We start from the raw sequence: 14,956 nt of genomic DNA, 5'->3' as shown, positions 1-14,956 counted from the left end.
TACATTAGGAAGCTGGTGCAGAAATAGTGATGTGACTTTTATGCATGCTTTGCGATGTTGTTTATTAAATTTCGTATGTGCTGTCTGTGGGGGTACCACTGCGAGACTACAGCAGAGGCCAAGATCCTGAAATCTGGGTCCCAGTCCTGTCTTCGTTACAAGGCTTGGGCTCGCTGCACCCGGTGTCAGAGGACTGCAGGAATTTGCCGATCCGGGAGCACAGGCCCTTTGGCTGTTCAGTATACTTTCAAAAGTAATTCAGATCTCAGATGAACCCACAGATAGTCTATCTGAAAAGGTCATCTTGGCGCTCAGTCATTCCATTAAGTACCTAGTATTAAGTAAGATGAATCTCGGTGAGAATGAGTCATTGTGTGATTTAGAATGAAAGTAACGTTATTGGTAACAGGAACAAAATATATCTGAGTATACTAGAATCACTCATAAAAATAGCCAGTATTTCATCCAGGAGGTCTGGATATAGTGTTCAGTATTGTCTTGAAATACTTGCATTGCTTTTATTTTTGACCACCTTTATACAGTAGATGATCATCATAATGGTACTTTTGGCCTAAGAAGTACATCCTCATAACTTCAAAATTTACTCCTGCTTTGGGATTTCAGTTGCCTACTTTGAAAACTCTGTTACATGCTCTATAAGAGCTGGCAGAAGTTAGATTTGTTCCGGGTCTTCGTTCCACTTGTCTAGCATTAAGCAACATTAGGCAGTTACGAGTACTTTTATTCTGAAGAATTGATGAGCATCCCCAGCTCCTCCTAAAATCAGCAGAACATGTAACTACTTGCACTTTTAATAATTGGGTCCTGGCCCAATGTGTTTCAGAGTGAGACATTCAGAAGTTAAAATATATAAAATTAGTAGCTGTTTTGCAACTTTGATCTCTTCCTCATAAGTAAAACTCATACTCTTATAAGGGAACAAACTGAGGATATGAACTTCTGAAAAGAGAACTCTGAGCTCTGCCGCACACCATTTATTTTCCTATTACTCTTTCAATATTGTTTTTTTGACATGTCGTGTATCTCCTTGCCTCCCCCTCCTTTTTATTTTAATTGGGACCTGGTTATTGGCTGGAAATTCCACTAGCGTGACTCATCCCTGCACTGGAAATGACTGTGAACAGGCATCACATTGTGGGATTTACTTCCCCTGCCACCCCCCTTTTTTTTTTCCTAAGTGCTTTATCATGGCATGAGTTTGTGATAATAAACTAGGAAGGAAGTTGGAGCTAATCATTTGGTTCTGAATGCACAAGCCCTGCCAAATTTCCCCACAGGCATGAAACAGCCGCTCAAGCTGTGACACCAGCAAATTAAATCCTGGAGGTAGCTGACCAGAAGTAATGAAATGTGTATTTACCATACTGATGCTGTCAGTCCTAAGACACACTGGCTTTACAATCTAGTTAAGTGGGGCATGTTTGTAATTTCCAGCGGTGCTTAGAAAAAATACTCAGGTTTGTCCCTAGCCTTCTTCCCAAAATCATAAGCCCAGTGCTGGCTGGTAACCCTCACCTCATACAGCGTGAAGAAATGGATACCCAGAGAGGTCTGTTCTTTTAAAATGCTGCCAGAATGAAATCTGTATCCCAAAGGAGATAAGTGATCTCATCTTATGACATTCTATGTTAATTGCCAAGCCTTTTTATTCATCCCTTATCTGCCGCTTCATTCTATAAACCAAACCTTAGAGCTGAAATGAAAGGATAACAATTATTTCAGGAACCAATGGATAATAAACAACAGATGCCTCCCAGAAACCATGTGTCCCATGCATGCAGCAGTTTAAAAGCCTGGGCACATACAGGTGTGTGGAAGAGGGCCATATAATCACTGAAAAAAATAGGTACCACTCAAGGGAGGGATGCATTATGCAGGTGGGCTCAGGCATGGGATGGATGAGCCATACCGCTACTGAAGAGATGCCACTCAAAAGTCCCTGTGAGTCATGGCAGCAGTGGTTCAAAAACACCTGGACACAGGCACACAACAGAGGGAGGCTGTTGTTTTACAATCCACACATGCTTAGGAGATAAAGAACTTGGAAAAAGTTATTTTCCCCTGTTTGGTGTTGTCATAGGTAACACTAGCGTATGTCTGAGAGCTTTCTGTGTATTTGGCTAGCAGAGGCGTGTTATGCTAATTGTGTGAGAGCTATTGAAGGTTACTGGATCATTTGCTGAATGGTACTTGCAATGGGAAAAATGAAAGTACAGTCTTCAACATGGTTAATACAATACCCACGGAAGAATCAAAGAATAAAATCACACCCCGTATAAGCAGTCTCTGAAAGCATCTAATTATATCCTAGGAATGTCTGTAACTCTGCAATTATATGCTTAATTTCCAGCTGTACTTGATTAACATCATAGATGATTTATAATACCACCAAACACAAGGAACTTGCTTTGAACTGTTTGTTGGCACGTATAAATTTGTTGGGCTCTTTTGTCGGTCTCTTCATAGCAAGGTAGGCACGTTGAGTTAGCACTACTTGGTTCAGAAGGCTAGAGGAATTTTAGCGATAACACTGTTCTCTTTCCTCTAGTGAAGCATTCAAATGTAAGTTTGTGGACTTGCTATTGACTTCCATGGGATTATATGTGCACTTCAAGCTTAATGCATAGTAATAACCTTGGTGAATCAGGTCTGTCTTTCCTTGCTTGGTCTTGGAAGAAAACGATGCTTTCTGTGATACAATAGCATGCATGCCTCTGAAAGCCAGTCTGTGGGTGGCTGCCTTCTCCTGTCTTCCCACATCAGGAAAGCTGAAGTAGAAATCATTCCATGTTTTCTTAGTGAGAGGAGAATGGGGAGGAAGAAGGAAAAGAAGATTCCCAACTGTTTTTTTACCAGATCCAAACACGGTCCTCAGTTAAAGATTTGAATCTGCATGGATCCAAGTGCTGGATCAGGATATAAGGCAAAATACAAACACTTGAAATGTGGTATTTTGATCTGCTCAGGGGTAAGCCTGTTGAATTCAGCTGAGTCTAAGTAAAACACATGGAAGCTTTTGCATAATTGTAGTCTTATATTGTAAACCTTTTGGAGCAATTGCTCTGCCATCTGTGAAAAATTACCCAGACTTCCACACCAAAGTATTCAACCATTGATAACATTGGCTTATATAATTTTAGCATCTTTAAAGTAATTTTTTTAAAGACTAACCAAAGCAAACCTCAAATCAGCAGCAATTGCATTGCCTCTATATTTAATCTCAGGCTTGAAGCTAGACGGGTTATCCTATTTGGGCTGGATTTACTATACACTTGTTACCTTGAATTGAAAATATCAGATATTACAGTTTTCACTGGGGGTAAAAAAATTCTAAGCAGCAGAGTAGCCTAATAAACAAAAAGGCAACTCTTTATGTAAGTTTGAACTTTTTCTTCTCATTAATTACCTTGAACCTGTTTTGAAAGTCCTATAGAGAACAAATGCTTCTTGCTGACAGCTGGTTTGCAATTAATAAGAAGGAAAGTGTTTTCAGCTGGCAATGACTTAACATGCTCATGATATATGAAAACAAGGTTAAATTGCTCCTTTCTCTCTACTACTAATAAAAGAAATATTGAAAATTAAATGGTCTATCTTAGGAAATTAAAAGTGTCAACCAAAGCCATGGACATAGTGCTGAGAGCTGCTCATCACCCAGTACTTGCTGGAACGGGCATATTTGGAAAAGCTTAGTCAGTGCCAAAAATTATTCTTCAGTTGCAGACTTTCAGAGTCTTTTTCATTGAAGACTATATGATCCTGTTTCTGCAAGATAAAGGAGTCTTGATTTAATCATCTCTTTTTTGGGATTTAAATGACTTATGCTCTATGGCTTTATTGGAGATCCTCTTGCCCCGATACACTTTTTAATTCATCTTTCTTCTGCTCTACTCCATTTTCAGTCAAGAAAGAACGGTAGAGGCTTTGTTCCTGGGGACGTAAGGGATGAAGTAGACAGAGTATCAAAAAGCACGCGTCAGGAACCAGCTTCCACTACAGAGAGACTGGCCTGATAATCAGATGCCTGTGAACTTTGGCTGGCTGTGAATTGTATTCTGAAATAACTGCTATGGCTTGATGTTAACTCTCTTGCAGAATATGAAATGTAACTTTATTGCAAATATAGCATGAGTATCCTATGAGTACCAAGGGAAATAGGTCAGTGTGGAATAATAGATTTAACTTCAGCAAAGTCTTTATTCTTGTTTTGTAGAATGCAGAACCTTTCCAAGTTACTGTCCGAGAAGACAATTGTATCATTGTCTCCCTGGAAGCATCTGATGTGGTGAGCTCATCCTCTGTATATGTTGTGAAGATAGCTGGAGAATCCAAGAACTACTTTTTCCAGTTCGAAGAATTCAATAGCACTTTACCTGCCCCTGTGGTTTTTAAGGCCAAATACCATGGCTTATATTACATAGTAACTCTGTTGGTAGTGAACTCAAATATGGTTTCCAAGTCAGCAAGATCAATCACTGTGTTAACCAGTAAGTAACACCTTATTCTTTTTTTCTTCTGTTTCTTCTCTCTGTGTGTGGGGTTTTTTTGCCCTCAGAAGCTCTTCTAATGGAGAAGGTTGGGTGGCATTTTGTTTTTAATAGGTCCTACTCCTGTGTAGGATGAATCCCTGTGTGAAAACAGTAGGGAAGATGTGTTGAGAAGGCTTGTAAGTGAAAGTTTACAAGGTCTGGCCAAGAAAAAAGGGACAGCTGTGGGTTTCCCCTGGGCGACCCTTCTTGCATACTGACTGGAAAGATTTAACAAACTGAAATGTGTGGTGGATGAAACTCCTCTCCAGATGTTCCCTGTGAACCAGGAGTTCCCAAAATCTAGTGGAAGGCAAAAGAAATGTTGTCTGACATTTCAGTGTAAGCAATCCTGTTACACGGTGAGGTATATTCTGTTTTAGATGCTATAACAATGTTCTCTGGTTGCTAATATGTTGAAACAGTACTAAACCTGGAAAGCAGATAGTAGTCACCAAAACCATGTGTTTCTGCCAGTAAGGCTGAAGGTTTTTGTGATGGAGACCATATTTGTAGTAGTCTGTCTCTTACTACCTCCAGGTGTATTGATCCTGAGGGAGAGGTGTGATTTTTGTCTGCTCTGTCATCATGCAAAACACCACAGATTTCTGTGTGCTTCCTGCTGTGTTTCTGGCGCTGCCTGTTGCTCCAGCACTGTTTCCATGTACCAACCTGAAAACAATTTGTAGAATATAAAATGATTTCTTTATCTGGAAGAACAGATTCAAGAAAAGACAGACAAAAATATTATTTGGATGGGGCAAAACCAATTTCCAGATTTTTTTTTTTTTTTCCTGAATAGCACCTTGGCATATATAGACAGTTTTAGTTGGCTTGCAGATGAGGAACGGTTATGATTTTGTGTACTTATATTATTCTGTCGATGAGGAAATGCCATCCACTGTCATGACATTCAAAGCATATTACAGTAGTCTCGTATGTTACCGAGTGAGGTGCTTGAAACTTAGGAGTAACCAGATTTCACATCATCTATAGAGCTTTCAGACTTCCCTTGTGTGCTCAAATTGTGCCCCAATAAGGACAAAGATGAAGGGCCCCAAGGGAAAAGTATCATGTGGATGGGTGATGCAAGTCTTTCATAAGGTATACGTGCAAGAACATCTATGTGTAGTGGACAGTTTAAGGATTCATAGGCAGCCTGAATTTCCTTTTCTTTGAATGCTTTAATCTTGCCGACAAAGTAATAATGCTAATCCAATTTCCTTTTTTATGGTTCGTTTGGTTTTTAAAAAAGAAAATAATGGAGGAATCAACTGTCACATACAACAGAGAAAAAGTGCTTCAGCGTGCACTTCCAGAGGGTTTTGAATGCAGCACTTGCTGTCATGCAGCAAGGCTCATTGCTGTTTGATTTCCAGAGCCCACTGAGTGTCACCGGTAGCAGGGGAAGGTGTGATCCAGGATGGCAGATGGGGCACACGGGCCTGTGCAGGGGATCTCTGAAGGCAGAAGGGAGTCAGTGTCACTCAGCCCATCAAAGCCAGCCCCAGACTTCCCTTTTCTGACTCAGGGGGTTTCCACAAGGTGTTCCCGAAAGAGAGTGAGGCTGATGGATCCAAGGGGCATAGCCCACATCGCTCTCCCTCCTCCAAGGCTTGACGGTGTCCTTTCTGACAGAAGGGAGCCCACTCCTTTTCACCACCTCTCTTACGCGGGTGTGCTGGCAGCATCTCAGGGTTTCCTGCTGTGGCCTCTGCTGCTCACCCAGACCTTGGAAGGACCAGTGATTTTGGCAGTCGGCCAGCGCTGCTTGGGAAAACTCATGTAACAAAAAGGGAACAGCGAATTTCACTGGTTTTGTCTCAACAGAAAGACAACCAGGTTCATGGAAAAGAAAGGGCATTCCCGCAGGCAGTGTTGAAGGATGCTGTGCCGAGCACCAAAAGTGTGCTATAAGTTGTGAGCTTTGCGAGGGAAAGGGCCCAACCTCCTTCCTAGTATTTTTGGTCAGGCAGGCTGATGAGTGCTAGCTCTCCTAGCTATGTTAGTGGCCTCAGCTACTAACATAGCTCATCTTTCGGAGCACAAAGCTACAGAAATGAAAGTAAATTTGGAATGAAAAGACAGTGTGGCAGGCTGGGCTTTTTAAGGTATATTTCAGTACAGTGCTTTTGAGAAGAGATCTTAAAACTCCTGTAGTGACCACTGGCTTCTCCTACAACACTGCGTGTGGTGATAGTTGGTTTTCCTTTTTTTTTTTTATTTTATTTTCTTCCTTTTATTGGTATTGTCCACTGCCTGTTTTATATCAGTTTCTGACTATTCATTATACTTTGGGGTTTTTTTGGCAGACAATAATTAGGATAGATTCATATTTTTATTCATGCCATATGACCTCTCTGCCTATTTAACATTCTTAGTTTATTTTAACCATATAAAGACATATAACTGTCTTATATTCCATTTATATCTTACACATGGAAAAAATGGCATATTGCAACTAGCTTCCAGGACCAAATTAATTCCTGTTCTAATTTCATTGGTGTCAGGAGAGCTTTACCAGTTGCAGATTGGCCTCATTCATTAGGCTGCCACAAGATAAATCAAGCAGGATAGCCAGTGATGCCAATGTGGTTATTCCCAAGGCTGTACTTCGATATTTCACAATAGTTTTCTGGGATCTCCTGATGTCTGCAAAAGGAGTCCATGCAGGGAGATGCAGTCTTTCAGCTTGGCCATATGCTGGAGAGCTGAGTTTCACACAGAGCAGTGTGTATCCAAATTGTGCATGTCAAAACGAGAGCAAGGTCCTTCAAAGAGATTGCCTACTTAGAAATTCAGTGAGAGTCATGAAAGACCTCTGCTTTCTGATGGCATATCTTGATGACATTTCCTTTCTCCTGTTCACATCCCCCAGCGATGTGCTGCTTCTCAGCATGTTGGCAAGAAAAAGTTATGACTCTTCACGGGTTGAAACCTCATCCCATTCAAGTGAGAGAAGACTTTGTTTTACCCCTCAAAGGCTTCTATCCAGAAAAAAAAAAAATTCCTCAAGAGAAAGATTATGTACGAGCTAACAAAATGTATATTTTATACACTATATATGCATATTTAATGATATATACACATATAAATATATGTGTGCATAAATATGTACATATAAAGATAGAAAATATTTTAACATTATATAAATATGCATATATGCATGTATGTACGCTACCATTTGAGGCTTTTATTGTTAATTTGGGCCTTCTCTACAGGACTGAACAGTTTCTTTTCTGCTTCTCTCTGATTGGAAAAATTTCAGGGCTTTCTCATTTTAATCAAAACGCCAAAAACTATAGTTTTCTTGTTTAGGTTCTGTAGCCCAGATTGTTGTAATCCAAAGTATGAACTATTTGTTGCAATACTTATTCTCAGAGCCCAAGGGTTTTGCCTGCTTGAGCACAGCATCCTCACATTGCTTCCTGAGCTGGGACGTTAGAAGGACGAGATGAACAGGGCACGTTCAACTCTTAGATAGGAAACCTGTAAAATAGAATTTGAGGACAAAATAGCACTTTTTCTTCTGATTCTGTAGCAAAGCTATGTTCAGAAAATTGGGCTCAGTACTTCACTGAAGGAGAAAGCATTAAACTGAAACCCTGACCACTTATTATTAAAGATTCCTGTGATGGTTTTCACAAGAGTAGGTTTGTGAATCTTGTTGTCCTGGCCAGATTCCTGTGAGTGCAATTGTGTTGTGCCTGTCAAAATGACTTTCCTTTCAGTTTTCAAGGCTGCACAAGGTTAGAAGTAGTTCTGGTATCTAACACAATTATTTCAAGCCTGCTTTCTTCTGCTCCTGGAGTTTCGGCTTTTCAACAGGAGTGAAGTAATTTACTGTTTTGCAATATTTGAAAGAAAGTTTCACCTTACTACTAATCGGTTTTAAAGTAGTTTATGAGAGAAATAAAGACTATGGATGTAAAATCAGTGACTGAAGTTCTCACTCATTTTCCATTTTTCCCAGCTTGAAGCCTTGTTTTATTCTTCCCAGGGTGACTCATACCCATATAGCCTTGTTTTTCATTTCAAATTCACTGTCAATTTTTCTTTTTTTTGTGAAGGAAAAAAACATTTGTACGTTTGAAGGAATGGGGAAAGCAGTACATTGCAAACCTATTGTGTGCTGTAGGAAAAATGTCTCTCTGCTGGGAATTGGCAAAATCAGGATCTTGGCATCTCTGAGGGTAATTAAGAGCAGCTCTGCCTGACTTTTATTTTAGCTTGTGATTAGGAGTTTTGAGTGGTAAATGTCTCATTGTTTCAAAAGCCGATGATTCCTTACATAAATCACTGTAAAATATGTTCCCTTTTGGGAGAGTTCTGCCTCTGTGTCTTCTACAAAAAAATATTCTTCTCAAGAGACCAGCGGGCCTGCTGCCTGGGACTCTGATCTCTTCAGCCCTCAGAAAGTAATTGGCATATTAGACCTAGTTAATGCTCGGTTGTCATTGTGCCAGATGCTGCAGGAAGTGATTCAGCAGGTCGAATCCTTTCCTCTGGCTCGTTAATGCATCAGAGCTGTTGAAGTAGGAGCCTCAGAGGTTTTTTCCAATGAAATGTAAGACTTAAACCCTTCATGTTTTTCTTTCTTAAAGGATGACATGGCACATCTTTAAAAAGGCTGATTCTCTGTGGCAGCCCTAATTTTGAAATGTTAACTCAGAAGAACATCTGGGTCCATTAGTGCTAAGCTTTGCCCAGCAAACAAATCAAGTTATTCCCTTTTTAAGGTGAAAAAGGCCCTCAATCAGAATCAAAGAATCAAAAAGAACTGCAACCATATGAGTACTTTTTCCTGTCATAATTTCCATTGGAAGGCTGGTATAAAGTATTGACCTAAATCTGTTCAAGAACAACAGATACACCTTTTTTTCTTGTGACAACATTTTTTTTTAGTTTGTATTGTCTTTTTATTTGTCATCTGATGTAAGCATCTAGAAATTACAGTATATACCATCACTGCTCATTTACTTTTCATAAGCAGTTGCACATGCACATGGTATCCCCTTATTACATATCATAAACTTGAACATTATGTTCCTAAAATATTAAACAGCAGCTGTTTAATCTAAAAAATGGTTGCTTTTTAGCAAGAGATCAAATGATCCCTAAAGTTTAGAGCATAATGGGAGCTTTACCCTGACTATGACTTACTCCCAGTAACTAAATAGATGGCGAAATGGTGTCATCCTGGGGAGAAAGTTACGTAGTTCACAGCTTCTTCATGTGAATAAAAGGGATTACCCATGGGAGTTAGGTTGCTCTGTTAATGGGGTTTCTTTTTTATAAAAGTCGCAATATGAAGGTAAATTATGATTCATTTAGGTTTGAGTGTGAGAAGCAGGAGAGTTGATCTCAATCCCGCATCAACCGCCCACGTGTAATGCTACATCTAACCTACCACAGTAATCAATCATTAATTAACACTGTAGAGTGACCTGATCTACGAATATCAAAACCAAATTGATTTGTACTGGAATATGGTACTTATTTTCAATGTACTTTTTTTCCCCCCTCCTGAATGGCAAATATTAATGCGTCTGGCACAGACTGAATGCATTAATGGAGAATTTAGTATACAGAATTTTACAGGGCATTTAAGAAAGAGGTTAGCAGCATTTATTATGCTATCTTGGTGTTTCTATAATGCAAGCTATGTGCTAAATACAAAATGCTGTAATGTCCCAGGGAAACACAGAAGTTAAGTTTCCCATAAACAGATATAATGGGAAGGCAGTTGCTATAGGAGCAGCAGATTCTGAGACACTAAGAAAAAAGGCAAATTTCAGTCTTGACCCTGCAAGCTCATCTATGTGTACTTAATATAATCTGCAAGTCTAAAAATAAAAAGATTGCACATGAAGAAGTGCCTTGAACATGCTGTTAGAGGGACACTGAAATCCTCTAAGTCCCTTCTGTAATATGACTTCAGGCATCAATGTAGTACAGAGTGTTTATAAAGGTCTAGGGTTTCTCAAGTATTGTATTACACTTTATTTAGGTTATTTCTTGAGAACCACAGAATTTTGTGAAAAGCTGAATCTTAAACACTGAAAATTGTAAAATTAAAAAGACCAGGCTGTTTATGCTCTGAATTATAGATAGTGAAGAGTGATATTTTACATATTCTTTAAGTTTAATAACCCTAGGAAGCAGTTAGTAAGTGAAAAACAGAACGTGATTTTTATCTGCTGGGTGTCCTTTTAATTTCACAGTGTGCAAATAGCTTTTGATGTGAAGATTTAGTGCCGAAGGAAGTAAGATAATGGAAGAATCTTTATATTGCATTATATCACTCATGCTACTCTGCTAACATCAGCCACAAGCAAGGAGAGGATAGTAAGTGGAAGATAACAACAAGAAAGAGAGTCTGTGGTGATTACTGCTTAATTCAATTATTGGTTAACTAAATCAAAGCATCAGGAAGAAAAATCATTTGGATTAAAAATGAGTATAACTTCTAGCCTTTATTTGATTTGTTGTAGAAAGGAATAAATAGGGTAATTTAATCACTGACATAAGAAAGTTTTAGTAATTCTTTCAGAAATAAGGAGACCTCAGATGTGACTGAGATAGCAGAAGAAAGCCCGGGGCACACCCGCTAACATGAAAGACGACTGTGTGTAAGAGTTGTGCTGTTTGGAGACTGTTGTTGACATTTAAACTACTCTCATGCTCTGGGTGAGCTGTGTTATGAACCCTCTGGTCATGGGGATAGTCAGATCAACTCTTTATTTCAGAACAAGCAATGGGAAAAGCCTCAGCAGAAAGAAGAGGGTAGGTTTTGTTTCCCATGATCTGCTTTACTCCTATTTATTTTTCACTGTCACGAATTGTCAGCAAAATTTTCACAGATCCCATCACTGAAGTGCCTGTTGGTATCTGTGAGATTGGGAGTTGCTATTTGTCAGTGGTTAACATACAAATATACTGATTTACCTGAATTTACCTGCAGCTAAGGCAGCATCTTTGCCATGACAAATAGTTTAATAATCCCACAACATTACATTCCCATGCTCTGACAAAGTTAAAAATGACGACGTGACTTCTTAAGACTTGGGGAGAGATTCTGTTTGAATCTGTGGCTTTTGTTCTTAGTTGCTTTTTCTTCTCCACTTCTCATTACATCTGGAAACGGGGTACTATGGTGAAAATACTGTGCTGTTAATTGGGATTTAATTTTCGCTTCCACTACAGTCTTGCTTTTCCATCTCTGATTAACCTATTCCACCCTCTGTGGGATAATTCCATTTTTGAAACTGATACTGCTGTTCCCTTTCATCTGCTCTTTCTCTTGCCCTTCGTGACTCTATGCTCTTTAGGGAAAAATATTTTATTAGTTTTTCTCCAGGGCCTACCACAACAGAACTTTGAACTCAAATGTGTCCTCTAAGGCCATGCTAATAAACAGCCTGAATTTTTCAATCTGTTCTGCACAGTGTGCAGGAACTAAATCAACACGATAATGCTTATAAGGATGTTGGCATAGTTACTAAGGGTGTTGTGCATTAACTGCCTCTATTAAAATATGTTAGCATGACAAATTTCAGCTAACACTATAACTGTGTTTTGAATACCTGCTTGTCCCTCTTAAGCAATGTATAGTTGTGTTGCTGTCATTTTTTTCTTACTGAGGGGAGCATTGAGAAAAAGGCTAATTTTCTTTTACTTTTTTTTTTTTGTAAAGGAGGCTGAATAAAACCATGACTCTGTTATTGTTAGTGACAATCCAGACTCCCAGCAGCAGTGAATTGACACAGCTTTCCTTAGCTGATGGAGCTACACTGGTTTAGATGCCATATCACAGGACACAGGCTATTTTTCTTACTTTTTATAGCCCACATGGCTCAGAGCTCAGAGCACTGAATTGGCAGTTCCTCACATACCTCCCTTCTGTGCACAGGCTTCCCCTGTGCCCACCAGGAAACCACTTTACTGCTCTGTACCTCAGTTCTTTGTCTGTAAAATAATGGTAATGGTACCACAATATTTTGTAGAAGTTTGGTGTGGATGGTGGCCCTCTCAGGTATGCTAGAAATGGAGACTGTGTAATTACCAGTGAAAGAAGGAAATATATATATATACCAAAATAGAAAATCTTCATTCCAGGAGCTTCCTTTGGCCGGTACTCTATAAGCTTCTCAACTAATCCTAAAAGTTCAGATTTATGCCAAAGTTATGAGCAATTTCAAGTGTTTTGTTGTTTTTGTCTCGGCGCTTTTATGTGATTGGCAACCATTAAAGACAAAAATCTTCCTGGGGTGATGAATGTGAGTGCTTAAATAATAACTGCTATTTCAATCTTATTTTTTACGGCAAGTAAGGAATTTTTTCTGTTAAAGTATAAGCATCAAGAACATAAATCGTTTTGAGGGGAACACACAAATCTTGGCCTTGACAACGTTCCAAGTAGCTTTGCCTAGACCTCTGTGCAGCCCCAAGTATCACCTGGTAGATTTAAGAGTGCCTGTTCCATACCTCGTAAAACCACTTGTTTCTTTGGTATTGTATATGTGTGAAGAACAGAGTTTGCCTATTAATCTGCTTGTTTCTTCATTTTTTCCTTTTATTTGTATATCCTTTAGAACCCCTTCCTGTGAGCAGTGTTTCTATCTATGATTACAAACCATCTCCAGAAACAGGAGTGTTGTTTGAAATTCAGTACCCAGAGAAGTACAATGTTTTTACCAGGGTAAATATAAGCTATTGGGAAGGAAAAGACTACCGAACAATGCTGTACAAAGGTAGGAGGAAACTATTCCACTGAAACTTAATGTTAACTCGACTGGAAACATTTTAAACAGTGGTCTCAGGCATGGCTTTGGCGTGTATTGGTTATAACTATTTGTATTTCTGGTAATATGTCTGTTTTATATAATAACTTTTATATCATGAAGTAAGGGATGGGTCTTCAAGTTGAGCTGGTGGTTCACTTTGGATTTAAACCTGCTTCCCAGCCTAGTTGTGGTGATGCTTCCTTTCTTTTGGATTTTAGAGGAAGGCTGGGTGGTCTGGATTTTTTTCATCTGTTCTGAAATCAACCTGGAAAGAGATTCCCAATTTCTGGTGCTTCCAAATAAACACATACACTAAAATAATAATAATTAAAAAAAAATCCACCATTTTTTAATTATCTTTGCTGCTGCTGTGTAATTAAAAAAAAACAAACAAACAAACAAACAAACAAAAAACCAGAAAAATGAAAAAAGGAAAGAAACCCAGAACTCAGTAGGAAGGACAGAGATACCTTTTAGTTTTCTAGATATGCTTGTTGAAATCTCTGGCTGACATTCTGTCTCAATTGAAAGCATTAAAAAAGTTCCCAGTCCCTTCCTTCTGGCCAGGGTTTCCTCTGTGATGAAGAGCTGATTGATAGATTGCTCTGGGGTACCCCAGAGCTGGGAAACCCATTCAGAATGCCTGATTCCCGGTGCAGGGTGTGAACCTGGTACTTCTGTATCACCACAGAGAGACATGGTGCTAACAGTACTATGTTGTGTAGTGCTGTATATTACTGTAGCATTCAGCATTGTCCCTGAGCTAATGAACCCTGCTGCATATTATGGATTTAATTTTTCTTAAAACAATCTAATCAAGGGCAATTAATCTAACAATCTAGACGGTCAGTCTAAACAATTTAAACAATCAATCTAATAATCTAAACAATCCAACAAGAGCAAATTCTGTTTTCTTTTTTATTTTTCTAAAACTGAACTCCCTTTTGCCCTGCAGTATAGCTTACACATAGCATTTATCTCAAAGATGTAAATGGGACTATCCTATGGAAACCATCCTAAGAGGTGAGAAAGGCACCTGCATACTCTTCAGGCCCTGAAACCCCAATGGTTTAACATTGCATAGTGGCAGTAAAATGCCTTTGAGCAATCCGGTAGGTGCTGGATTGAATTTTAGGTGCTGAACTAAGGCTCCCAGAGTGGAAGTCAGCTCACTGTAAGCTCTCTCTAAAGTCAGCAGAGGGAGATACGTACCTCCAGAAAGAGGTCAGAAAATTTTGGAGTCTGCTTCAATACAGAGTGGGGCTAGAAATCACATTTTCAATGCTGTCAAGTGCCAGAAGTTAGGAAGGGTGATTCTGGATTGTAGCACAAAATGTAGGTGACCTCTTTCCAGGGAACAAAGGGGATACCAGCAGTAATTTTTGTCTTCTACAGCTAAGACATGGTTCCAGGGACTGTAATGCTGCAGCTGCTGATAAATGAAAAAGTCAACCTGAATTAAGAGATCGGCTAGTCAGCTTTCCCACTCCTTCCTGTAGCCAAATAGACCTAAGCAATTTCTCTTCAGCCCGCACGTGTGCTGATGGTGGCCATGAGCTCAGCTCTCAGTACCGCGGCTTGCGCTCAGTTGGGTAGTGGCCCTTTGAGCATCTGCCCTGAACG

At 39.4% G+C, this 14,956-nt stretch overlaps 1 protein-coding gene across 1 annotated transcript in view; it reads left to right on the top strand.

The window, feature by feature from the left end:
* Positions 1-217: 217 nt before the first annotated feature.
* PTPRO (protein tyrosine phosphatase, receptor type, O) overlaps positions 218-14,956 on the top strand; it is a gene marked incomplete at its 3' end in the record, with an annotated part of 62,737 nt that continues 47,998 nt past the window's right edge. Inside the window, exons 1-3 of the mRNA XM_010287700.1 lie at positions 218-253; positions 4,235-4,508; positions 13,142-13,300. Coding sequence (XP_010286002.1) covers positions 4,469-4,508; positions 13,142-13,300 — 199 coding nt within the window. The remainder of the gene's footprint in view (positions 254-4,234; positions 4,509-13,141; positions 13,301-14,956) is intronic.

This window comes from Phaethon lepturus, unplaced genomic scaffold (assembly GCF_000687285.1).
Source record: "Phaethon lepturus isolate BGI_N335 unplaced genomic scaffold, ASM68728v1 scaffold12820, whole genome shotgun sequence".
Lineage (NCBI taxonomy): Eukaryota > Metazoa > Chordata > Aves > Phaethontiformes > Phaethontidae > Phaethon > Phaethon lepturus.
Note: the sequence above shows the minus strand (reverse complement) of the source record. Positions and strands in the feature narration are given on the sequence as shown.